Source organism: Chiroxiphia lanceolata, chromosome Z (genome assembly GCF_009829145.1).
Source record: "Chiroxiphia lanceolata isolate bChiLan1 chromosome Z, bChiLan1.pri, whole genome shotgun sequence".
Classification (NCBI taxonomy): domain Eukaryota; kingdom Metazoa; phylum Chordata; class Aves; order Passeriformes; family Pipridae; genus Chiroxiphia; species Chiroxiphia lanceolata.
Window position 1 is genome coordinate 9,158,844 of NC_045671.1, and position 27,111 is coordinate 9,185,954.

The 27,111-nt window shown below is 41.3% G+C and overlaps 1 protein-coding gene across 6 annotated transcripts in view; it reads left to right on the forward strand.

Annotated features, from left to right (window-relative positions):
• UNC13B (unc-13 homolog B) overlaps positions 1-27,111 on the forward strand; it is a 209,623-nt gene that overhangs the window by 47,851 nt on the left and 134,661 nt on the right. For 3 of the 6 annotated variants that reach the window (XM_032675047.1, XM_032675051.1, XM_032675048.1), the window contains exon 8: positions 14,607-14,829. In XM_032675047.1, coding sequence (XP_032530938.1) covers positions 14,607-14,829 — 223 coding nt within the window. Of the gene's footprint in view, positions 1-8,380; positions 8,417-14,606; positions 14,830-27,111 lie in introns of all 6 variants that reach the window. The other 3 variants (XM_032675045.1, XM_032675049.1, XM_032675046.1) reach the window with 2 other exon arrangements.

A 27,111-nucleotide genomic window follows, 5' to 3' on the forward strand; every position in this document is an offset into this window, starting at 1 on the left:
ATTTTGGCACTCCTGTCTTTTCCTTTATCATACTTAACCATTTCATTTTTACCTCCCAACTGCTGTGCTTCCCTGTATATTTCTCCTGCCCCAGAAAGATTGCATGCTTCCAAGTGATTTAACTTTCAGTGATTCCGAGCCATAAGCAAAGCACTATAGTGCCCATGGATCCACTTTTGTTTGCCTTTATGTTAAAGGCAGTCATAATTCTTAATTTTCTGATACGTCATTGTTGAATAACTGAAGCATCCCCATATTAGCTTTTACTAGCAGCCTGATATTAAATGTAAATTTAAAAGAAACCCAAGGTTTTATTGTCTGAAATTCACTTTAAATGAAGCAGATTGAAGAAGCATTATTTGATTATTTTGGCATTGAGTCAATAAGCTTTAAGTTATTTATTGTGGGAAGTTACAGATATGTTTTCCTTGTATGCTCAAAATCATTTCTGGCAACCTAAAAGTCCATTATAATCCATAAGTGAGTCACACTGAGAGTGTTTTAAATGCAGCTCTGACTTGGATCAGTCACAGTCCAAAGTGGGATGAGAAAAATATTCTGCATCTTTGCAAAAAAGGTTTGGCAGACGTGGTTAATATCAGCTACTGTAAATACTGTCCTACACCATTTGTCAGGGAGTTTACAAATCTGGAAGAGAGCAGGTTTGTTCAGATTCTCAGGAATGATAACCTAAGGGCCATTGAATGAACCAGTTCTGTCTTTTTATCATTGACTGATAATCTTTCTGAGAACGCTTTATTGTCGCTTTTCTTCATATATGTTTTTCTTCCATTTCCTTTAGTGCTTTGCTCTGTAAAATCCGTGGTTACCAGGGCTGTGGTGGGTGGTGGTTTTTTGTTTTCCTTTTTTTTTTTAAAAAAAAGGGGTGGTGGTGGTTTGGTTTTGTTTTGTTTATTTTTTTTATTGTATGTTTTGCTATTCTTCTTTTTTATCAGCAGAAGGCGAATTTGTTGCTTGGCTCTGGATTGTGTGTTGATACCAGCAACAAAAGGAGGAAAAACTTCTGATACACTGTTATACCACCAAAAGAACCAAAGCTAGCGTGTGCTTGGTCTACCATAAGATGAGAGAGAAAGGAGCAAGATTACATCTCTAAATGCTCTCTGGAATGTGTGTGTGTGCACATGCATGTGGGGAAAAAAATGCTGCAGTTTTGTTTTAGATACACGAGCAGCTTTTTATCCACTTAAAATCTGGTAAAATGTTTTATACACATCATAGGAATGGATGGCATTTTTTGCCAGAACAGTTTGTTGTGGTGACCCTTCTCTCCCATTAATACTTGAAGAAATCTATTTCTGCACAATATATAAGGCAAAATTCTTTCAATACCTACACATTCGCTACTGTTTCAAAGGTACCACAAAGGCTGACTTTGAGAGGTTTCGTTCCTGATGCCCTCTAGTTTTCTTTTTAGGAGCTCAAATTCCACTGGTGCCTCAGGAGGGCTTGTACATTCCTCTGATCCCATCCACACTGATGTGTGGATGTGATGATACTGTGGATATTGGCATCTTTCTGCTGGCATTAATGTGCCACTGGGTTGGGGGCATCCCACCCTGCTGCTGGATGAACTGACTCTTTGTCAGCAAACGTGCTGGAATGACATCCTATTGAAAAAATTTTGTTTTCTTTTTCAGTAATGATACATTAAAAAAAGTGATCTGCTATACCAGTATCTCAAGGCCAGGCAGAATCAAAACACTTTTAAGCAGGCCACAGCTTGACCCTTTTGATTGTTCAGAGAGATGTATGATGTGTGATAGTGGAGGGTCAGGCAGCATATTTGTCTGAGATTGCTGGGAGGTGACGCAGCTGCACAGCTCTCCTTGCTGTAGAGGTGTGTGCTATACATCTAGATTCTTGCCTTTTTTTTTTTGATGGTTACCAGCCTGATTCTGCACCTAAACAACAGAGGTCAGCAGACACCTATGGCATCTCTAGACCAGGCCAGTTTGGGAAGGGTGAAGAGGAAGTCAGTGATTGTTTTACCCTTCTCAAGGGTGGGTGACAGTAAAGATCGTGCTGCAGTCATTGAAAAACTCCAGTAAGAGTAGAACTTCTGACCACAGTGCAGTTACAACAGTCCTTGAAAAATGTTTAGTATAATTCAAAACAATACACGACTGGCTATTTTATTTTTTTTTTTAATTTAAGCTGAGCCGAGGAAAAACTGCTTTAGCCTGTGCAAGGGAAATCATTGTATGAGCTGTTTTGTGGTCATTTGGTGATGGGCTGGGAAAGCGAGTTCCTGGGCTTCTCTGCTTCTGGGTGATTGGCAGCTCCCGTTCCTCCTTGTTTGGGATGAATCCCCTCTGGGAGACTTGTTTTCTTGTGGCACTGTGGTACTCACTGTCAGGGCTGGCTGAAGGCATGATGGATCTGCTAAGAGGAACACAGATTCAAGGTCTTACTCCAAAGTGCCTGCCTGCAGTTTTAGGGTAAAAATGCCACTTCAGGACTGGATATGTCTAAGGAAAAGTACTTGGCAAATGAAATGTAAAAATAAAAATACTGGCTATATTAGGAGATTATACAGTAAAAAAGTTTGACTTACTGCTGAACTCCAGAAAACTCTAAGGCTTTGTTTTTGCTGCTGATCCCCTAAACATACCCTTTTTTAGTTGTTGTTTTCCTAGAGTATGGTCTGCATTCTGAGAAGTGGTGACAAGGAAATAAAGCTTTGACTTTTAAATAAACTCCAAATGTAAAGCTCCTACTGAAATTCTGAACATTGCTAATACTGATGTGTGTCTTTGTAAGCAGCGATCAAACAATGCAAATGCTCAGTTAAACTCTGTAGCTTTCATAATTTTTCTAGTGCTCTTCATGAAAGCTGCCTTTTTTTGTGTGTGGACGTTTTAAGGACTTTAAAACTTTATTAGTCATCCTTTAATGTCATAGCAATAGGAGGAAATTAATTTGAATTTTGCTGCCACGGTGGAATATAAACTTTTTAAAAATTGGACTAAAGATTTGAAACTGATAGAAAAATTATTGCCTGACTTTATGCACAAGCCATAAATATGTGTCCTTGAGCAACAAGGCTTGTACTCAAAGTCCAAGACTGAAAATCAGAAGGAAAAAAGGCACCAAATCTTGTATCCCAGCTGCTGTAGAACATTATATTCCTCTTTGCTATTATGCATATATATGTAGTGTTAGGTGATCCACTATGGTCCAAAGTTGTATCTCATGAGGAACATATAAATCTTTTGCCAGTACTTGTGTTTACATCTCTTAGTCTGTGTAAAACTTTTAAGACAAGACAGCTCTGTTAGATATCAATGCAGTGATAGAAATGTTACAGTTTTTCCATTGTAGATAAAATTAGGTGGAACTCTGCCTGATTCTTTTGCTGTGGTTATTAATGAGTTGCACAAGCTTGTAATAACTTAGTGGGTACTCTAACTTGGTGGTCCAAGCCCTACTTAAATTCTCAGCTCTCAATCTGATTTTCTTTAGCCATAGTAAAGGTGGCCAGAAGGGCCCTTTCATTTAGTGAAATAAAATACTCCAAAAGCTCAGCATAAGCTGAATGTGGTGAAAAAGAGGGAGCAAGAGGGGAGTACTCTAATGTCACACTACAGTGCCTATCCTTGTCTCTGTCAGCTCCTTTTAGCTCATTTCCCTCCTGTGCTTTCTCATCTCCTTTTGTGCAAAGGCCTTAGCCCTCATCTGTGGTGTTCCAAAACTGAACTGGAAATAGTGGTACTTGTTATGAAACCCTCTTGGTCATCCTGCTTACTGAAAACTTGACTTCCTTCTAAAAACCTCTTCAGTGTATGTTTGGTATTTGAGAAGCTTATTCCACTAAAATACCACCTGTTTAGTATTGGGAAGTGCGTTGAACACTGGAAGAATGAGGATTTCTATGGAATCTGAGACCTGGCACACTCTGTTGAGGGAATTAGCCAGGGGAAAAGGAGGTTTATTAAATCTAGAAAAAAGAACTGACCAGGACTTTCCCAGCTCTGTTTCTATTCTACGAACAGTATTTTATTCGCACCAAATATAGTGCAATATCCTGAGCTTTGTTTGCTTTTATAAACTTATTTAGATGATTTCTGTCTGTGCTCAGCATGGGATACAACAGGGTAATTAAATAATTCACCAGCATGACTGTAAGCAGTGGACAGCAGGGATAGTAGGTGCCAGCCACTCCCAGAGACTTGTAAACAGCAATGAAACAAAATGGCACACAAGCAGTCAAATTAGACTGCATTAAGAACTTGGAATATTCTGCTTTTCTACAGTGTCCCTGCTGATCCAGGCTTGACAGTGTGAAGTGGGGAGGAGGAGTTCCTCCTTGAATAGTTGCATAACTGAGACACAGAACAAGCATATGTTATGTTCAGCTAACTGTGGGAACTTAGATGTGCTTTATAAAATGTGTTAATGACAAAAATGTTGTAGCTTCCAAGGCACCAGGCTGCTGGCATTGCTTAGTCCTTAATTGGAGGTTTATGTGAAACCTCATTTTTTGAGTCCTGAAACTTATGAATACAAAATAATGTGATAACCGAGACACACACTGTTGATATTTAAGAGCACATGGAGTAACCAGTTTGACTTGTGTGTATCATCTATTCTAGTGTTAATGTATGTTGTTGTATGTCTTTAGAATTACAAATTTCCAATTTTTATCTGTCCAGACTTCTTGATGTTTTTAATTCGAGTTAGTACAGGTTTAAATTTGTTCCTGAAGGTGATCTGGAAGGGATTTTTCTTAACAAATTGAGGTTATGCATGTTATTTTTATGAAGCAGAAAAACAACTTGAAAAGGCTAAAAGGAAATTCTGTTTTCATTGACCTTCAAAATATCAAGACTGTCAGCCCAGGTCTTCTGCGATTATGCTGAAGGACTGAGATATATACTGTTAGCTCCTGAATCTTAAATGAAGTAGCATATGTGTTGAATCTTTAATAAATTCATCTTTTTTTCCAAAATGTTAGACGCTGAAGTGAAGTGGGTGTTAGTAAAAACAAACAAAAGCAGAGTTTTGAGCTTCTGCCTTACTCTCTGTTACTGCATCTCTTTCTGTTTGCTGCTGCAGTATTGTCTTCCAGTCGTTCTCTAGTTGTAGCACGCCCTGGTTAGCCAAGACACAACTTCTCAGTGTGGAACTTGCAGGGTAAGGAGCTGGTGTCTCATGGCAGCCACCCTTCTCCTCACCCTGCCCTGCTTGGCATCAACTGATGTTTGGGCATGGAAAGTTTGTGGAACTTGGTAGCAGTGAGGTGGCCAGGTAAGTAGCTGGTTCAGGGTTATCACTGTCAGTTTGTGGACTCTTTGCCTGTGGGAGGTGGTAGTGTTTCTCCTCCAAGAACAGAGGAAGAGAAAGGCTCAGTTTTAGCACTTGGTGGTTTTCTCCTTGTTCCAGTTTTAAACAATGACTTTCGTCATTGGTTTGTGCCATCAGGCCTTTTACTATCTAGGAAATAAGGGCTAGGAACAGTCTGAACTTGTTTCAGGGGTCAGGCTTTCCATTTTCCCTTAAAGAGCCACTCATTCCCTCCACACAGATTGATTACAGTGGTTTGTGCAGAGGCTGTCAGTCTGGGTGTTTTGTCTTTGTCAAAGTTGCAGGACAGGTAAGCTCCATTTCCTCTGTGGTTTTTCTGATCTGCATACTGGTTTGAGAAATTTATAGTAGCTTCTGCTATTTCTTCCCCAGTTTCCTTGGGATGTTACATGTGCATTCACTTGTGAATAATGACATGGATTTCACTAACAAGTAGCCTGACTGCAATGATGTTCTCTCACAACAGTTTTTCTGGATCTTTAGTATTGATCCAAATGTCTGAATGTTCCTTCCTTTACCTCTTACTGTTCACCTGAGATACAGACTTTTTGATGGAAAGATGTGCTGGAGTTGCTATTACATGTGTTAGTGGCTTGAGATTTTCAGGAACGAGATGCACAAAAGATATTATTTGACTTATACATTAATAGGAAATTATTTTCTCTCTAATGGGAACTATTGATTACAGCACATTAAAGATCAGTGCAGGGTTCTGTCAACATCTTGCTTGTTTTTCTCAACTTTTTCCCCATATTTGTCTCTATTGCCTCTGCTCGCCCTGCCTCTGGTTTCCATACCCTTTCTGCTGGTTGTCTTCCTTTCTCATCTCTCTTTGTTGGATGTCTTTTACTTCTGTTTTTTTTGCCAGCTTGGTTGTGTGTTCCTCCTTCTTCACTCCTTTCCCCCTGAAATACACTCAGACCTCTGTCAAAGCTGATATTTAGGCAATCCATGGATTTTTGTTGCAGTGAAAAACAAGTTTGAGATGACAGCCCTGTGGTCAGGGTCGTGTAAACACTGTCAGGTGGACACTGGCAGGTTTCTGATGCCTTTGGATACATCTTCATCTTGCCAGCACAGCTGGCACTGGTGCATTGTCCAAGTGGTGAATTGTCACACTTGCTGCTGTGGACCAGAGAAGTGACATTTGTCTTGTGTCAGACCGTAGACTTCTGGTACTCAACTTGATGGACTTTGCTTTTTCTCACTTGTTAAGTTCTGTGAACAAGAACTTCTGTAAACAGGAGAGGAATAACTCTTTTATACTCCATGGAAACTGCATTTATTGAGCATTATACCAGTTTAATATGTGGTCTTTTCTAAATCAGTATGATAAAAAATATAATTGAATTTGTTCCACCTGGTCAGGGCTGCTTCCTTTATTGACCAAAGCAAACATACCTGTGTTGGTTGGGTTTTTTTTCTCTAACTACTCTTGTAGGAGCCAGAAGGCAGTGACCTACCTTTGAAGCTCTAGCAGATAATAAAAGTGTCACTTTAAGCTGAGCAATGCTTGTGCCTGTGCAAAGCACCTCACGTGTGTCAGAGCGTAGTCCAGGAACCTTGAAGTACTGATGTGTGTCTGAGGAACTGCATTGCTTAGTAAACCTTTTATTTCTGTGAAGAAAGGAGCAGTCTAGTTGTAGCTCTGATGAGAGAGAGGGTGAAACCCTGATTTGCTTTTTTAATTTTCTTGGGGTAGTCCACCTTTGTATCTATTTTTCTTTTTCCTGCTCACCTTTTCTTTCCCTGTAGATTTGAAGTATCAACAAAGCCCCTCTGTAGTACATGTACCTAGGGACTAAACCCTTGGGAAGCCAAGTTACTCATCAGGACTAATTGTTGCTTACTTAAGTACTAATTCGGTGGTGATTTTTTGGGACAAAGATACTTTTTTTTCCCAGAACTGTTTTTTGCAATTTTAGCTAAAAGCAAGAACTCGCCCACTCTAACTTTGTGACTCTTGTTAATGAGTGCAGTGTGAGGGATATGTTTAATCCTCTGAGCTGTCACCCTCTTGGTAATGTGTACCTGGCTGGTAGGTAGAGATGAGGCTGGTAGCCAGGACAGAAAGCTCTTGCTTGTTCTCTTCCTGCAGGTGAAGAATTTGTTTATTGTCTGCTGCACTTGGCCCATCAAAACTCCTGTAAATGTCACTTTTTAAAGTGTTTTTTACATGTAGTCTTCTAGAAATGCTGGGTCTGAAGTGTTTCTTGGAGTTGCAAGTTGTGTGCATGTTTCTGAAGTGCTTTAAGTGTTGTATGTGCTAGTTTGTTACCTCCATTGTACGGAGTATGACCTTGGGGTCACAACATGGATAGTATTGATAAGTAATAACTTGGTTGTCTTACCAATTTACAGTTCAGCTTTAGCATGAATTTGTTGTCACCTTCAATTTTAACAGGGAGAGATTTGCTTACTGTTGCAGAATTAACTTGTGGCCATTCGCATCCCTGGAATGTTGTGAGAGCTCTTAAGTTTTTCACCTGTGTGTTTATCTGCCTAAGAAAGTACTCTACACTTAACACTAGGTTACGTGCACACAGTTTTTCATGCTGTTACTACTGGTGTGGTGCTCTCACCGCTGGGTTAACTTCGTTCTTGAAAGGGGGCAGAAGTGGAAACAAGGAGCAACTTTTGCCACTTGACTTGCAGAGTTTAGCCTGGAATCAGATACTGCTCTAAACTGGACTCTGGTTTCTGGGACCTTCTATCTATAATCCTGATGAGTGCACTGGGAAATAACTGTTTAACTGCTCTTGTTAGGTAATGTGTTGATTGATAAGTATTTTGTCTACCTGTGTTGATAAATGCATGGTTGCATAGCAATTCCTAGAGTTCATAATGATCTTAATCTTCAGAATGTCTTACAAACAAAATGAATACGAGGAGCAAGCCCCAACATAAATTTAATGTTGTATTTATCGAGAAAAAAAAATCTCTTTCGTGATCTATAAGGCGTTTTAAATACATGAAAAGTATGCTTGTGGTTTGTTTTTCTAAGCTTTCTTTTTCCATTCCTATTCTTTTCTGCTGTTTGTGTTACATGCAGGCAGCTGGAGTTATTTCGGATGGGGAGAACAGCTGAGTACGTAACAGTTTGATTTCTTGCAAGCTTTCTGATCGTATAGTGATGCAGCATGCTCCAGTATGAGGAAAAGTGGAAATATTCATGCATATAGAGAATCCGTTCCATTGTATTTTCTTTTACTTTCACTGAGTCTTCATATTTGTGTGGATGGATGGCTGTTCATTTTTTCACATTTTAGCTTTGTTTTGCTATGTTTTAAGTGAGTTGCTTTTGCCTTCTGCTGGAATTTGAGGACATGATGGCAGAACTGGACTATTACTCTCTTCCTGTAAAGGTGATTCTAGTTTTCTGCTTATGTGTGTCTTTTGTGTTGGTCTTCATACCTCTGTAAGTAAGCCCAAATCAATGTTTGGAATGATGGAAAAACACAAGGGAATCTGTAGTGATTGTTTTACTAAGATGTGAAAATATGTGGAAATATCTTCCAAATACTACTAGTAGGAGTAAATCTGAAAGCAGAAATGGCAGGTGCACACCAGTGGGGTTGTAGGTATTGTACCATATTCAAGCTCAGTGAGACAGTATCATGGCAAAAGTGGCAGGGCTTTGCTTTAACTAGTGCTTACCAGCCTGGGACAGGTAAAATTTAGATACTGCAGCTGACTGTGATCTGTGGGGCTAATGCTACATGTGAAGACTGGTGTGATAACCTGTACACTGGCCACCAAATTTTTGTTCATTTTTCTAGATAATGTGCATGAAACATCTTCACTTTCTGAAAGTCTTACAGGCAAGGCTTCTGCTCAAGATATAGTATGTGGCTTCTACAGCCCATAAGACCTGTAAAGACTGATCCATCAAGCTTAAAATGAAGGTGTCTGTTCCCTGTAAAAAAGCTACGAATGAGGGTGTTGCTAAGGGGAACACACAAAGAAAGAACACTGCGACTGCATCCAGCAGGGAAGGGATTCTGCCTGGTGCTTTTCCATTTTTGACACAATGGGATCTGGAGAGGATGCTCTGAGTCTAATGTCCAGCTAATGTTAGAGTGCATTTCACACGTGGACCTGTTATGCATTTTAGAATTCTCCCACCACTGACTTCCCCATTTCTCCTCCAACAATGTTTTTTATCCTCCTTGGTCTCCTGTCTTTGACCAACGAATAAGTTCTTTGTGCATCAGCAGCGTTGACCAACTCAATGCTGTCAGTGCTGTCAGTGTTGAATGTCTCAGTTGTTTGGAGTTATTCTCAGAGGTGTGGTAGGATAACTGAGAGGTAACTAATTAACTTTTGTACACTACTAAACCAAAGATTAGTGTCCTAAACAGCTTTCTTTAATTCTCAGTTTTGGGTATTTTGGAAGGAAGTGGGGTGCTTAGGCATTGGTCAGTGAGAGGTTTAGGAGGGTTGTGCAGAGTGTATTTCTCCTATTTATCTGGAGTGTTGGTGTGTGGAGTTTTTGATTTAAAAGGTATTTGTGTTCATGAGGCTCCCTTCCTCCCTCTCTTTCATCCTTCCTGTGCTGTCCTCTGAAATCATGTTAGAATGCTTATAGGCAGGCCTGGGCCAGTGTTGATGATGTTTCCAAGTGAACTCCATTATCTTGATAATGTTATGAAAAATACACTTCTAATTGTAAACTTTCAAAAGCAACTGAGAAGGAAGCAGCAGAAACAGCATGATGGTAGCTGGAAGATTTTTCCTGGTAAGAGCTTCTTGCTAAAGGAGTGCTGTAGTCCAGACCCTTCTTAGGGACAGGGGGCACTTTAGGAAATGGATAGCTAGTGCTGCTAACCTGGTCTTAGTTTAGGAAAGGGAAAGACTTGAAGAACTAGGATAGATGTTCAAAGTAGTCTTTGCACTTCAGCCTGTCAGTTTGGTTCTTGACTGTTGAGTGTTTCAGCAGCAGAGTATTTTCAAGTGGGAAAAACGAGATTATGAAAGCTCTTAAACTGAAGACTGAATATTGTAAACTTGCCATTTTACAATTATGCAAATTTCTAATGTATTTTTAAGTGATGAGGGCAATACAATGAACTAACGACCTGCAAAATTACACTTAAAGTATTTCTCACAACCTAGGTGTTTTTAGCATGGAGAGATATAGAAGGGCCTCAAAAAATGCCCTTGTGTCTTTTTTTCCCTTCCTTATTATTCAATAGTCCTCTTTAGGCTAATACGCATTTTGATTAGCATAAGTTTTTAGAAAGTGTCCATGATTGCCATAAGGGACCGATGATTTGGCAGATGATGGAGTAGTGGGGTCCGATACTTAAGGAATGAAGTTGTGGGGAGCTATCCTGAAAAGAAGTTTAAGTGGATGAAGGGTGGGGAAGGTGAATTGCAAAGGCCTCGGTGGGGAGCTGGCAGAGATCTCTACTGACTTGGACTGGACATAGTTCCTTCACTTAGAACACTTTATTCTCTTCTACCATTATTGAAATATACAAAAGCTGTGAACAGCTCAGTGCTTAATTTGGAGAACTTGTGAGGATTTTGCTTTTGTCCAAGATTTTGCTCAAGTTTATGGATGATAACTAAGCTTGCGGGACTGGACCTCAGCTCCCAGTGGCTGATGACACATTATGCTAGAAAAGCAGGAGGCAATTAATACAACCTTTTGAGAGGAGTTCCTGCTGTGCATTGGGACCTTAAACCAGCAAAAACACTTCTTCAAGTGCATTCATCCAGCCACCTGTAATAATTTTGCTGCTGGCTCTCCTTCCTGTCCTGAAGCTTGATTTAAGAAAGTTGCCAGAGGCTAAAGGTGATTAGTTGACATGACATGGCGGGACTGTGCAAAGTGGTTTTGAGATCAAGATGTTAAAAACTCTGTGTGTTCTACCCTGCAGCAGTGTAATAACTCTGAGAGGCAGGAGCTGAGGGGAGGAATAACAGGCAGAGAAGGTATCTCTCCTTTCCTTGATTTTCCCCACTCTGTAAAATCCTACTGTGTGATGTCACAATCCGATGGGTTTTCTTCTTATGCTGCCTATATGCATGAATATTCAATGATGAAACGTGAACAGCATGCTTGTGCCCTGCCCCTTCAGCCACACCCACAGCTGTCTGTACAGTGGGTCCAGTGACAAAGAAGCAGTTTTGTCCCTTGAGAGCTCTTTGGTATGTGTGAAATTTCTCAAAGTGTGATAACAGTTACTGACTTTTTTTTGTTTATTGTTATGTATCTTGTTATTAATTTAACTGATCTTCAGAGACTGAGGCTAAGCTACAACTTCGCTTATGGAAGACTTGGTGTATCATCTGTTCAAAGAAAATAGTACTTGAATTTATCACACCATGTGTGTTGTGAGGGATATTTTGCTGAAACATGGACTGTAATGCCTCCTTTTGAAGGGGCACTGCACCCCCAAAGCTGCTTCTGCAAGCTTTTGTCAGTCTCTTGCTTAATTGAAATTTAAACATCAAGCATGTTAATGAACAAGATTACCACTACATGCTAGCATTTCACAGAATACTTTTTTGCAAAGGTAACGTGTGCTATATGCCACATATGGGCCAGTTTTTGATGCTTTTGATCAGGCTGAGCAATGTCTTCATTTGAGAACACTTCTGTTAGATAAAGTGAGATTGCTCATAGGGTAGTTGCAGTTCAGCATGAACAGGAGTTTTTTTGAGTTATCTCTTATTTATGAGGATTTCTGCCTGGTATTAACATCTATGGATGCTGTTAGGCTCATGGTGCATACATCAAAGAAACAATATGTTTCTGTCTCAAGGAGCCTTGCATCCTTTAAACATGCCTCAGGGGGGCAGTTAGTGTCATGATCCCAAAGTGACTTCCTCATGCTAAACACCAGTAAAAATTGTGAGAAATTCTGGTACCAGCTTTTATAAACATATATGCTCTAAATGTATGATTAACATTTAAGCTAATCAGCTATTTTTGGATGTTGCTTAGAGATACTGTGGTCCATGTGGGAAATCTTCGTTTGATAGTGCAGAGGTGAGACGGGATGGCTGGTTAACAAATCCAGATGGTGCTTCTGCGACAGTCTGATTCCTTTGGAAATCTCTGAGCCTGTCAGGTGGTCAGAGCTGCTGACCTGTAGAAGCTGTGTCCTGCTTCCTGGTAACCATAACTGTCTAAGTGTTTGCATGCCCTGATACTAAGCTTAGCCCAATACTAGTGAGTTACTGGATTCACTGGGGTTTTTTGACCCAGACGATTGTACTACTGATTTGTACTTTTTGCTTTATTTTTGAAGTTAGCTAAATTTGTTTATCCCCGAGGCTGTTCGTCTGGTGACTTTTACTAGCTCCCAGACCTGTATCTCAGTTAGGCTGCCTTCAGCCCCTACGAGTGCTACCATGATGATGCAGCCACAGCTGAAGAACTTTCCATTGTACCAGAGTTACTTAGGCTTTAGCTTGACTGACACCTACATCTGATGGGACCAAGAAATTAGTTGAGCAGCGAAGTGAGGCATTAAAAGGCTCTTTGGAGCAGTGTGTTTCTTTCCCAGTAAAAGTAATTATTGTGCATTAGATGGTAGTGGCTCAAGTGTTCAGCAATGTCATTGCTCAGCTGAGTAATAGCTTGTTATTCTTCTGAGGACAGCGTGTGCCTTGTGATTGACAAATAGATCAACCCTTGCTCCACAGGCTGGAAGTTTGGTGCTCCTCAGAGTGGTTTGGCACCTTACCATATAAAATCACTTTTGTGTAGTAAATCTTGAATGTTTCTCCTAAGCACTGAACTGTAATAAAATTGATGGACACTGCTTTTAATAAAGCTGAATAAAGCAGCATATGATTGCTATTCATTTCTGTTCAATTGACTAGAGACTGACAGGAACTCTGCAGCATTTAAACTACTAAAAAGCAGGAGGCTTAACTTCGTTTTCAGTGTGGACAATCAAATTGAATTGGTTCTACTTAGGAGGGTAGAGCTGGGCTTTTTCAAGTGGCCCATATTTTGCAGACTTGTTTTCTGCTAGGGTTCTTTTCTACTCTTCCATCCATCTCCAGGGCACTAATCTTACTGTATTGTGAAGGAACTGAAAAGGTCACAGAACAAATTTTACCTCAGATTGAAAAAATGGAAATTGAAATAGAGGTGTGGGAAGCACCGGTGGAAGAAGAAGGTGTTCTGTGATGCTGCATTCCATCTGCTTGGAATTTCAGCACTTAAATGTAGGTTTTATTAAGGATCTGGCCTGTAAAGAGCACCTTTAGCCTCATGGTCAATGACTGTGTAGAACACACACCACTGGGTAACTTTCCGGAGAGAGCTTTAATTTGATTGTCCCTTTTAGGCAGGCTTTTGTTGGCAGAGAGAATGAATAATGGCTGATCCTTATTTTCTTTTGTTTCAAGCATGTTAATGGTGCACTCCGCTGCCTAACAGTGTGTGTATTTCACTTTAAGCTTGCAAAGATAACCTTGCATCCAGCACAGCCATACACAGCCATATATTTTTGATACCTTTCCTCACTATAACTCGGCACTCTCCTTTTCTGAAGGGTTGACAAGCTAAAATGTTTCTGCAGGGAGAGGGACTCATTGGAGAGGAGCCTTTTCCTTTGTGAAGGTTATTATTAGTGTTAAGTACTATACTTAGGCTAATTTACTTGTATGTGTTAAATGTAGCAATTTTCCCCTATAAGAAGTAGTGTAATTGTTTATAAGCAGAACTGCTCTCCCAGTTCTTCTGGTTTTCCTACTGAGTAGTTTACATTAGTTTCTCTTAAATTAAACTAATACTTTTACCAAAAAGGAGAGAAAAAAAGGCATGAAATACCCATCCAGAACCCTACAGTTAAGGATGCTGAGAAGAAGAGACAGTATTACAGCTTGAATTAAAGCCTGAAAAGTTTCCAGGAAAAGAGCTCCTTTCCATAAGGAAATGTTTTGGTGTTTTGGTTTTTTTTTTTTGACCCAACATCTAAAAGTTCATTTTGGCAGCAGCAAAGTACCTGAAATTTTAGATGCTGGGGTTTTTTTTTTTTGTTTTGATTAAAAATGTCTTAATCTGCTGATTAGTAACGACTAAAGAGAAGTATACTCCTATGATGGGAAGAGGGGAAGGAGGGTGTGGACCTGATCACCGCAATTCCTTGATGCATACTTGAGAGAACTGGAGGTTATAGCCAGCTACCAAATGGAGATAAATCCACAGCAGAAACAGTGTTTTTTGCCATTCTTTCAAAATGATATGGGCATTACTGCCCCATGCAGGGCGACTTGAGAGAGCTGTGGCCTTAACTGGTTTTGTTTCTTAGCCTTTGAAGATGCTGACAGTGCTGTGGATGACCGGGACAGCGACTACCGCAGTGAGACCAGTAACAGCATCCCCCCTCCATTCCACACCACGTCCCAGCCCAACGCCTCCGTGCACCAGTTCACGGTACCCTCACGCCTGCAGCAGCAAGGGGTCCTGCGGGATTCCTGTGCTGACTCCCTACAAAACTATGATCTGGATTACCGGGAGCGCGTGGCCATCAGGTGAGTGCTGTCTGCTGGGTAGCTCTTCTTTTTCTGTTGTTTTGTGGCAGGGCCATGAAGCTGCCATGCTGGCAGGGGAGGGCAGATCAAGGGCTTTAAAAGTCTTCTGATGGAAAGGTGTTTTGTTAGCATTGGGATTGTGCTGTGAACCGGGAAAAACCCATGAGGCTTCGTGTTACACCAGATCTGGGAGTTTAGGGAGTTACCTTTAAAAGATATGCTCAACTTTGAGGTCATTTACTCTTGGCTGTACCTTCCCCTTACCTTTTGAAGGCCAGAGCACTGAGTAGTTGATTGTTCTGGTACCATTGCATGGGCATGCCTCCCAAGCCAGTGAAACACAGCCTAGCAGAGTTATCCTATTGGGAGCTTTTTTCCTGGGGCAGATTTATTTTCTGTTTTAGTTCTGGTTCTATTGACTCTGTCAAAGCAACGTATTCAAGAAGAAAGTTTGTAACCAATTAGTTGGGGTTTTTTGGTTGTTTTTTTTTTTTTGGTCCTCATATAACCCTGTTGAATTCTGTGCTTTCTCTTTTGGTTTGCTTTGAGCTATACGCAAAATGGTTTACTTGATTTAATTATATTTTTGACCATAAATCAGTGGTTTCACAACTGGTTTTAACTTAAGTATTAAGCATTACAGCATTAGCTTATGATAATAAGTTAATAATAGAGCTGGTTGTGTAAGGAGAAAGCAGAAGAACTTGGACAGTGCTGGTCAGCTTGGTAAGAAGTAGGTGTGTAGAACAGGCTATGCTGCTGCTTCTGCTTTAGATGTGGAAGGAAGAGGCAATTGCTTAAAGACTATCACAGATGTGCAGAGTTTTATATGTATTATAACTGATTTGTTCTACTTTATGTCCCTTGGTAAGAATGTTCTTGTTTCCTGAAGCCTGAACCTGAATTCAGTTGTCCTCATGGGTGTGTGACTGAGGCTAAATTTTACTCTTCTTGACATATGGTCATTAATGGTAAAGGAAGAGTTTTAGTGGTAACATTTAATGTTGTTACTGTTATTGAGGTTTCAAGAACAGAGGCAAATATGCCGACAAAATGTGTTCACTGCAGTGTGACATGTCATTCCTAGTGCTCTTTTCCTGGTCCATTAAATATCTTATATAAGCAAGTTATTCCCTTTCCCGTGTGATTCTGTGCTGCTGGTTTGCAGTGGTAAAATTGCTGAAGATCTTACTGAGAGTCTGTGTAGATGAGCTGAGGCATTCTCTTTATGGAAGAGCCAAAGTGAACAGTGGGATTGGGCCCCCAGCCAGGGGAAGCCAATGGTGGCTGTGTATTTTTGCAGTTGTTTGACTTCTTGGGGTGGTGTTGACAATACAAGTAGTCTTTCATGGCTCACCTTTCTTGGAGCCAGGGTGTTTGTGAACTTTTAACTGTATCTAAAGGCTAAATGTGTTCGTAAGACCTTCCAAAGAAGCACTTCTGGTTTGAATTGTTACAGAATAACAAGCTAGAGTATGAATTTGTGGGTTTGGGGGTTTTTTTCCTGATTTCCTGAAGTATTGGTGTGAAACAATCTGGACTGATAAAATTTAATGAGCTTTGTAGACTGCTAAGGTCTAAAATTACTTTCAGTCCAGGAAGGCTAGATGGTGATCGATTCCCTCTGAGCCTTCCTGTTCCCATGTGCATTTCCCACATGCCCAACAAGATTTTTTGCTACATGTTGTATCTTAAAACTTAAAAAATGCAAATAAGCTTTCCAAAGAAGCTATGTGGGATTCTCGTTCTTACCAGAAAGGTATTGCTAATAAGGTGACTGAAAAGAAGCATGTGGGTAGATCTTAAATATTTTCAAAACTAAGTTGTAGCTGAGTATTGCAAAACTAAACTGTGTTTGAATTTTGGTCCTAGCAGCAATTAATACTGTGGACCAGGCAGTCACCTGATGAAATCAGTGTTCCTGGCACTCTGCAGGTTGCAGTTCATGACAACTGGTGGTTGCTGAGGAAACGACAGCTTGTAGGAGGCTGTCCTGGGCAGACCCAGAGGAACCAGGCAAAGTTCTGCTAGAACCTGACTTGAATTGGGCAGAATGTTGTCAGTGCCAAAATGCCTCAGTTGAAACTGTCCTAACACCTTAGTTTTTTTCTTATGACATTTGAGTTTGGGTGGAAAAGTTCTGATTCTCTTTATTAGCTGTTACATGTGATCATACTCATTTGATAGAAGTACATGTATTTTCTTCCACACTCTCCTAGGGATAACAGGCAATATTTTTATTTGTCTTTGGAGAATGTTTTGCTGCCAACAGCCAGTTTGGCTTCAGAATAGTAGATATCTTCCCCTCAGATTTCATTTATTTTTTTTTTTTTAAGCACTAAGTTTTCTTTGCAATGTTCATTTTGTGTAACCATTTGTCCTCCATGTCTCCCTGCTCTTGCTCTCTTCACTCCCAAGGCGATTTGATAGCATAGATTCCACTGTGAGTGGCTGCACTGACCCAGAGTCCACATCTGAGTGTAGTCAGATGACAAGCTGCCAGTGCTCGCTAGAGAGCAGGCGCTCTCTAGATCTGTCGGATAGGTGGGTTGACCTCTCTGCGCCTGTGTGCCTGTCTCCACCCTGCTGTTGCTGCTGCTATGAAGTGGTCTTGTGATACATTTCAGCTGATGTTTGCTGTTTGCCTCCTCTCTCTTTTCAGATCTGTGTTAATTAAGTGCTGGGCTGATGTTGTCATCTCTTAGTCCTCTCATGTGTTGGACTTCTCATCATTGCTTTATTTCTTGTGAAAGGGATGCTTTGCAGAAGTACAGGGGAAACACATATCGGGGAAGGCACTCAATTGCAAAGAAAAGTAATTTCCTTTATGCCTAAATTAGCCTATTGTTGGTTCAGCATTTACAGATAATGGCTCTTCAGGCATTCATGTAGGTCCCATTGCTTTCAGTTGAGATTTGGAAGGTCTTGATCCAGTAACTATGGTGGCCCTGGGAGTCTTTTAAATTTTGTTAGCTTTTAAAAGAAAATTATTTCAATTACTGTCTTAAAATTGTGAGCAAGAAGTGTAGTAAGTGTACTAAATGTTTATAACAGGAGTAATTTAAAGTAATGAGCACCATTTCAATTAGAGTAAGTTGGGTAATACTGGTGGAAATGCAGTACTAAACCAACAGTAGTGAAAATGCAATGACCTATTTCTTTTTCAGGGCTATCCCGATGGTGTTCTATATTGGGCTGCCCCGTGCAACTCTCATGATGAAGATTCTTGTATTAGCAGTATCCATGAAATGCCTGTGTGCCTTCTGTCTTTTCCTTTCTCTTGCCCTGCTCTGATGGCATCAGGGCATACGTGCCCTCATGCTCCCTAGTTCTCAACAATGGATGATGTGAGACAAAGCTATGGTGCATCTTTCAGATGATAATTTTGTTATTTTTACATCCACTTTCTACCTGCTTATTTTTATGTAGATTGCCGGGAGCTGTTCTTGTGAGATTCAGATAAAGAGGAAGCTTTCTTGCTATTAGCCTTTGGGCTGTTGAACAATTGAGATAATCCTTCTGACCAAGGGCTAGGAATTAATCCCAAAATCCCAAGGGTCATTTACTTGGGTTTCTGAGAAGCTTGGAATTGTTTCACAGTTTTAATCCATTCTCCTACAATGGACAAGTTGCTGGATCTGTTTAGATGCATTATAAAGGGGAAGTACGGATCCTGAAAAGCGTGTGAGGCTTGCAATGGGCTAATATCCAGTGCCAGTGTTTTATTCTACCTTCTGATCCAGTGACACCCCTGAGAACCTTCATTTTGTGTTGGTAGGAGCTCCTCCAGGCCAGTAGCTGCAGTGAGAGCATTCCCAGCAAAGAGGAGTGGTGGAGTAGCCGAAACTCCTCATGCTGCTGGTGTGCACAGTTTGCACAGTTGCCTGGAGTCCAGTGACTCTTGGGTTTTTACATGAAGTCTCTGCTTTGTAGCCACCCCTGGAAGACACAAAGTCATAAAGCAGAGACAAAGTCATTCTGCTTTATGAATACTGCTAAAACAAAAGTCTGCAGCATGGAGTGACCGAAATGCAGGCACAGCGTAGTGGAATGGTGCACGTGGGCACTGTATCTCAAAGTAGTCCTGCTATTGCAATAAGTGACTTCTTTTCAGCATGCCTAAAAAAGTAACAGCAGAGTCCTGGTGCAGCCAAGGCTGTGTGCCCTCACTTGCTCACAAAAAGCTGTTCTCCTTCAAAGAAGCACTTCTAATTTTTGTGCAGCCATAACTGGTGGAATCTCACAACCCATGCTGCTTTTTTTGACTGTTTCATTTAAATGTAATGGTGGTAGATTGGCAGGTTTTCAACTTTGTTATTTCTGAGTGTTTCTGATTTTAATTTTCCTTTATTTAATGCCTGTTTTACCATTGCTGTTTTTTCTGTCTTTTCTAGAGCTTTTTCTAAAACTGTTGTTTTTCCCTTCCTGTTTTTTTTTGCTGCCTCTCTTTCTTTCCCTCCCACCTCCTTTATTTCTCATCTTAGACAAGGATCTCTAGCTAGAAATGAAAGAGTCAGGATCATTCCATTTAACTCTGAAGATGGAGAAGAAGAAGAGGAGAGTAACTATGAAGAGCTAGGAAAATTGCTAATAGAGGAATTCTTAGAAAAAAATCATAAAAATAGAAGTTGGCATGAGAAAAACATTAAAAAGATGCAGACTCTCTCAAAACGAGAAAATTTCAGTCACTGTGAAAGATCAAGGTGCTGCCAAAGGGTGTGTGTGGAGTCAGGATCTGTAGATGTCCCTAGGTATCCTGAGGAATATGATACAATAGATAGAAGAAGGAAAAAGAAGCTGCGATACAATTTTGGAGGGAGAGAACAAATAAGCCTGCCAGGTAATGGAGGTCTACATTTTCCTGGGGAGAAGGCAGTTTATTTCAATGGTGTGGCAACTAGTTCTGAACTAGTTGATGATTTCCCATTATATGATAGAACTGGAAAATATACCAGTAGCTCAGAAAGTAAGGAACGGTTGCCTGCTTATCCAATCCTGCGTCCATACAAAAATGGGTTAATGGTTAAAAGTGGCAAGTTGCCCATCAAGCAGGGAATGAACCGTGAGGACTCTCTTCACCTCAGTAACGCTGAAGACATGAAACACATTGGGATGCCAGAGAACACTTTTGTGCCTGTGGATGTCCTTGAGGAATTTGACAGCAGTGCTTCTGATGAGTTCCAGTACTCGCCTGTTTCGGATGATGAAATGGAGGAACTGGCTACGCTTTCAAAAACATGGTGTGATTCTGACATCAACCATTTGAGAAACTTAACTGTTAATGGCCCTGCAAATATGGGCTCTCAAAAAAAGGCTAGCTCTGATAAAAAACATAAAACTAAAGAGAGCAAGCGTGTTCATACTACGCAAGACTTGACACTGTCTCCTGTTGAAGAACCCAGTGAGGAGTACATAGACACAATGGATGAACTTCAGTGTCTGGTAGAATCAGTCTCAGAATACTTGGCTGAAAAGGAGGAAGAAATCAGCAAATTTGGTACATTGCCAGAAACCAGAAAAAGTGTTGAGAGCATGCCACTGAAACAGGGTAATGCTGATAATTCAGTAGAAGCTAAAAAGTCTGAAGAGACCAAACAGCCTACTGCGGAGGAGAGTACCAAAGGCAAATCTGAATCTCTTCCAGACTTGTCAGGTGTGAAAAATACAGTAAATTCCCTGTTCAGCTCTTTCACAGAAAAGGTAGGGTCAAGCACAAAGCAGCTCACAGCATCTGTTGAAAAGCTTGTTTCTTCCACTCCAGAGAATACAGAAAACAAAAACTCATCAGAAGGTGGAATCTTGAATGTATTTTCTAATAAGTCTAAAAGCGAGAGTTCATCTTCTGGAGGAGCAGCAGATAATAAAGCTGACACGAAGTTCTCCATTCAGTCTTTGCTACCATCCCCAGTAAGTGGTGATAAAAGAGCCCAGAACATAAACTCTAACAAGCCAGAAACCACTGAGGTGGACAGTAAGGCTTCTGCACCACATCATCCCCAACAATCACAAGGAACTGCTGCTGATGGCCAGCAGAACCAACATTCGGTTGTGAATTCAGTTCTAGGCATGTTTAATCCTTTAAAGATCTTCTCTGAGAAGGAAGTGCCAAAGCAAGAAGTCATAAAGGAGGAGCACACCAAGGAGGACAACCAGGCTGCGAAAGTTGATGAGGCAAACAGGAGTGAAACACCATCTGGACAGACGTCAGCCAGGACCAGCAGCATTGTTCCAGAGGTACAGAAAAGTGAGACTGGAAGTGAGGCAGAGGTAAACGCAAATAGCACTTCTGTGTCTTCAATCTTTGGCAGGCTCACAAACTCAGTCAGTTCCTTCAGCCTGAAAGCCAATTTTGATGGTCTCTTGGCTCCCAAGCAGCAGGATGTGCCACAGAAGCAACCAGATTTGCATCCTGTTACAAACCAACCAGCTGCCACTGTGAAAGAGGGTGCACCGACTGCCAGGGAGCAGCCTCCTGCAAATCACTCAGGGGATCAGCATACTTCAGGTCATGGACTGGGAAACAAGCAAAACAGAGGTAATGTGGAACCTAATTCACAACCTCAAGGTCAGGGTACAGCATCTGAAAGCTTTTTCAGTCCACTCAAAAAGTCTTTCAGTCAGTTGTTGCTTCCTTCTGCTGAACAAGGGCAGAAAGAAAGTACATCTGAGCATTTTAAAGGCCATAAGTCTGAGGAGGATATAAGACAAAATAGTTCATCAAACGAAGAACACTCATTTCCTTTCACTGGAAAACTTCCTTTTTTCAGTGGTCTAGGTTTTTCAGCAAAGCAGGAACAGAAGAATGAGAAGGGAGGCTTTATTCCTTCATTATTTAAATTTTCTTCTGTGGAAAATCTAGCACCTACAAAGGACCAAAGAAGTGACCAGAGTTCTAGCAACAGTTCTTTACCTGGAGACAGAAACAGGAATTCAGAAAATGCCATTTCATTAAAATCTAGCTCAGTTCCAAATTTATCAGACCATAAGGAGGAACTTTTACAGGGAAAAACCACAAATAAAGAAAATCTATCTAGTGGCCAAGGAAACAGAGAAAAGCACCAGGAGAATGGCTCTGCTACCATTAAGGCTGCAGAAGAGCAGCAGAGAACCAAGAGTACTCAGGAGGAACCTAAAAATGTAAAAGAAGGACTGATGAAGGAAGGACTAAACAACAGCTCAGTTGAATCCACCTCTTCAGCCAGAGGGCCAGAAGCTGCAAGTGCAGATGATATGGAGAAGAAGCATGCACCAGGTTTTCTTTCTGGGTTCCTTCGCATTTCTTCCAATGAAAACACAGCCCATAACCAAGACCTAACTGCAAAAAGTGAGGGTGATGGCCAGAAAAGCACTTCTCCTGGATTATTTTCTGGCTTATTTAGGTTAGCTTCAAATGAAAACTTGTCTGAATCTAAGCAAGAGAAGGTGAAAACAAACTCGCTGGGCTTCATGAAGCTCTTTGATAAAGGTGAGGATTCTAGCTCAGAGACAAAACCCAACAACTCAGGAATGGCTTCTGACAGCCAAAGCAGCACTGGAGAAAAACAGGAAGCTTCCAGCTTCTTAAAAAATCTCCTGCCTAAACCAAAGGAGAAACAAGATCATGTGAAAACAGTGGAATCTTCCAAAACTACTGACCACCTGTCCGGTGCAAAAGTAAATAAAACAGCTGAGCCACGTGTTCCCCGCTGTGGGCATCCTGTGCAACCTGAAGCTCTAAATATGCAAGACAAGGTACAGGACTTATCTGGAAAGCCTGAAAATAGTAGACATATTCCTCATCAGGATGTAGAATCTAGAGTAATTCCAACTCCTTTAAACAAAGGATCAAATGAATTTCTCAATTTGACTAATAAAAGCTATAACCCTACGGAGCAGTACTCAGTTTATCAGGAAACAAGAAGCCATTCTGGCTTTGAATGGGAATATGAAATGGGGGAACTGGCTGACAGTCATGGAATAGCAGTTCCAGTTTACTATGTGTTAAACCAGAACTCTGTTCTGCCCCCTCAGTTCCTGGACTGGCCTGAAAACAATATGGTAGTGAATCTCTGTAAAAAGGATGGGAATGCAAATGTGGTGGATTGGCAGACTAATGCCAATTTTGATGGGCAGAGTTTAGATTTAAGTGCAATGTCATATGAGTCATTTGACCAGTTAATGTTTCAAGATGTTTGTTCAGAAGAAAATGATGCATGGGCTGCTAATTCTGTGAATGAAAGTTACAGTAACTTTCCACCCTTTGAAAGAGATGTCAGTTACTCATTTGAGGAGCTGCCCATGGATTTAAGCTACTCCTCTGGCTGTGATGGAACGATGTGGACACTAATTGACCAAGAGACTTTAAGTATGGACGAGAGCTTCATGTACTCAACCTATAGCCGGGAGTATCAGGAGTGGATAATGATGCTTGAGCAGGGCATATGGTGGCCATCAGAAGATGGTGATTGTGGATACTACATGTACAGTGATAGCCAGTATGTGTATTCGCTGCTCACTGATCCCACTGGACAGTATGTCTACGTGTGCGCTCCTGAAACTTATTCTTACCCGGACTGCTGGGATTATAACTTTCAGATGGATTCCATTCCAAGAGCTGTGCTAGAAGACAACACAATTGCTGTTTGTGGTTTTAAAGTCCCTCTTGGCAGTGAAGACGAGCTGTTTTGGTTTGCTGAAGAAGAGTCTCTAGATGATTATACAACAAATAAACCCCTGGATTTGTCAGTTGCTCTGCAGAGGAGTGATCAGCTAATGAACATGAATTTGGAAACCTTTTCACAAATGTTTGAGGAGTCTATTTATTATCAGAGAGAGCAGCCATTAGACTTCTCAGGTTATAAGCTTCAAAAACTCAAAGTAGATTTTAGGCCTGAGAAGGAAACCCTGAATCATTCAGAGGAGCCTCCATTAACCCTTGATCTCAGAACACATTCCAGAGCAGCTTTCAATAAATCCCTGAGTAAGGAGGTCCACACTAAGGAAGTTGAGAAAGCTGTCCCTGTGACAACTTCTGGGAGTGGGTCATCAGGATTCTTTGGTTTCCAACTGTTTCAGTCTACTCCTAAAGCTGAGGAAACTGTAGCATCTACTGAAAGAGTAACAGAAACAAAAAAGACAGAGGAAGATAAGAAAACACCAGTGAACAAAGTTAGCTCTTTATTTTCTGCTTTGGGGGGACTAATTGGAAAGTCTTCAGGCCCTGGCTCTGACACATCAGAAGATTCTGCCTTGAAGAGGACAGACACACAGTCAATATCATCTGAAAATAAAACTGATGTTTTACCACTTACACCAAATAGAAAATTGGATGAGGCACAGGCAGGGCAGAAGTTTCCTGTGATATCAGAACTGAGAAGGAATGCCTCATCAGAACTTAATTTGGAGGCTGCTAGAAAGGAAAAGCCAGAATTAAATCAAACAGAAAACATCCGTGTTAAAAAACCAGGATTAACAAGATCTCCCTCTGTACTAAGCCAGACTGCTCCAGACAGCAGGCCCATACGAGAAGAGAGACCTGTCAAAACAACACCAGCTTCCAGGCATCTTGAAAGGCACGCAAACGTTAGTGAACCTTCTCAGTCACAGCCAAATCAGAGCCAACCAGCCACTGAGCCTGAGGAGACATTATTTAAAAGTGCTCTGAAATTGTTCAGTCTTGGAGAAGATTCTCCTGCTAGCTCAACTGCCAACAAACCCCAAGCTTCCGGATTTTTTGATTTCTTTAAAACACAGGTGAGCAAAGCACCACAGCCATCACCAGATTTGAAGAAAACTCAAAGTGATAAACCAGAAGAGGTGAAACAGCCAGAACAGAAGGAAACCTCTGGCATCTCATCACTGTTTGGATCCATCGGAGATCTCTTCAAAGTGGAGCCTGTGTCTTCTCAACCAACTTCAAGCACTACAACCCTTCCAAAAACCAATAGCAGAACTATGGCTGAGCCAAGACAAAAAACTGAGAAGTCTGGGGGTCTTCAGAGTGCCAGTATGCCGTGTCTGTCCTCCACCCCTAAGGAAGAGGTGAGAACAGAAGGTATGGACAGCCAGGTCTCTCCTAGCCCTGGGGTGCAAAAGGAACAACAAAGCAGAAAAGCTGTAGAGGGGCCTCCTGAGAGTAAAAAAGTGCCTCCTGGGAATGCTTCACAGAAGCCAATGGGTGTAGGTCCCAGAATAAGCCAGCTGAGCCAGTCAGCTGTGCAGCAAAACAGCACACCCACAGTTACACCAAAGCAACAAGCAGGAGATCACTTAGGAGACACAGTCAATCGGACAAAACCGAAGCCAGACCAGACACCTAAAGAGTCAGGTTTCAGTTTGCCATTCAGCTTTTCTGACATCACTGCTCCGAAATCACAGCCAGCCAGTAAGAGCATATTCTCCTTCTTCACTGGATCGGATGAACCAAAGCCTTCAGCACCTGCTGCTGCTCCTGCTGGCGGGAAGCAACAAGAAACAGAGGGACTGTTTCATCTGCCCTCCTTCTTCTCCAGTGGTCCATCTGCTGAGAAGAGTGTACCTCAAAGAAGCACTAGCTTTAGCTTCTTCAATTTGACATCGTTTTTGGATGAAAAGCCTCAAACTACTCCAGGACAGGAGAATAACACAAAACCAGCTAAACCAATGAGCTCTAAGCCACCAGCTGCTCATAGACAGGAGAGTAATACAAAACCAGCTAAACCAGTGGACTCTAAGCCACATGTGAAGCAAAGTGTTTCCACTGGCTCTGGTGTCAAAAGCAGCAGTTCTACCAGGCAACAAGATGCAGACAACAAAAAAGAAGTTGATGATATTATTGCAGCAGTGACTGGCAAACAGATATCTAATGACCTCAGCATCCCAGAAAATAAATCAGAAGTGCTGGCAGTGGAAAATGTGAAAAATATAGAAAGTATTGCTGCAGTAGCTGAAGAGAGTGACTTAGAAAAGCTTCCACAGACAGATGACACTGCAGTAACCAATTCAGCTGCTGCTGATCCTTGCCTTCAGACTCCCACTGTGCAGGAAGGTTCTCAGACTATTTCCCATGGGACAGAAGAAGATGCTTTGCATAATACAGAAAAAATGGACAGTCTTGAATTTCCCATTGATAAAGAAGAACCTTATTCTTCAAAAGAGCAAACTTCTGAAAAGATGGATAATAGCATGGCCTCAGGTGATAAGATGGATTCCCAGGGTCTAAAAGATTTAAATAGTACAAGTGACATCAAAAATGAAGCAGTCTCTGAAGAAGTCTGTGTACAGCATGAGTTAACAGAACATGAAGTACCTGAACAAAATCTTGGTGACAGGTTAAAACAGGCACAAGAGCCAGAACATAAAGTACCTGAACAAACTCTTGGTGACAGGTTGAAACAGGCACAAGAGCCAGATCATAAAGTACCTGAACAACCTCTTGGTGACAGGTTAAAACAGGCACAAGAGCCACACACTCCTCCTAAAATGCTAGAGTCGTCTAATTTTCAAAACAAACCTAAGGAACCTGAGGGGGATAAATCAGTTCTGGATTCTTCAGTTGAAATGTTTTCAAGTTTCATGACAAAAATGAAACCTCCTAAAACATTTTCTGGTTTCTTTTCACAACCTCAAGCTACTGCACCTCCTCCTGCACAGAAGAGAAGCTCTTCTTTCTTTGGTTTCTCCTCCCTCCCAAGTGCCCCAGCGCCAGCTTTCACAAATGATCTCTTTGGCATCTTCAAAGGTCCAAAAGAACCTCCAAAAGAGATGGCTCCAAAATCCACCCCTAAACCTCAAAGCAGTAGTGTGAAAGATGTCACTGGGTCTGTTCCAGCAAAAGACTCTAAGGAGACAGAAAATACAGATGCAGCCAGAGAGTCTAAAAGAGATGTCTCAAGCTCTGTGAAGAAGGATGTATTACCTGTTTCAGCAGAAGAGAACTCCACAAATGAGTCTCCTATGAAAACAGAAGCTGAGTCAAAACAGAACTCAGAAACCTGTAAAGAGGAACCTTTGAGGATCATGCCAGAAAGGGGAGTCTGTAGTGAGGAACAAGCCCCTGAGATTCTGCAGCTCGATAAGGAAGCACAACCCTCTGAGGTGGTAGATACTCAGCCATACCAGTCTGATCTCAGGGATGCAGTTGATACAGTGCAGGCTGAGGCCACTGACCAGACTGATGTAGGTACTTCCCAACTAGATACAGGGTCTTCACATGTAGCAGAGGAACAAGCTGCTCCTGCAGACAAGGCAGCCATTGACGTCCTTCCCTCTGACTCTACTAATGAGCCCGCACTGGAAATGGAAGCCCCAGCTAGTGAGGCAGAC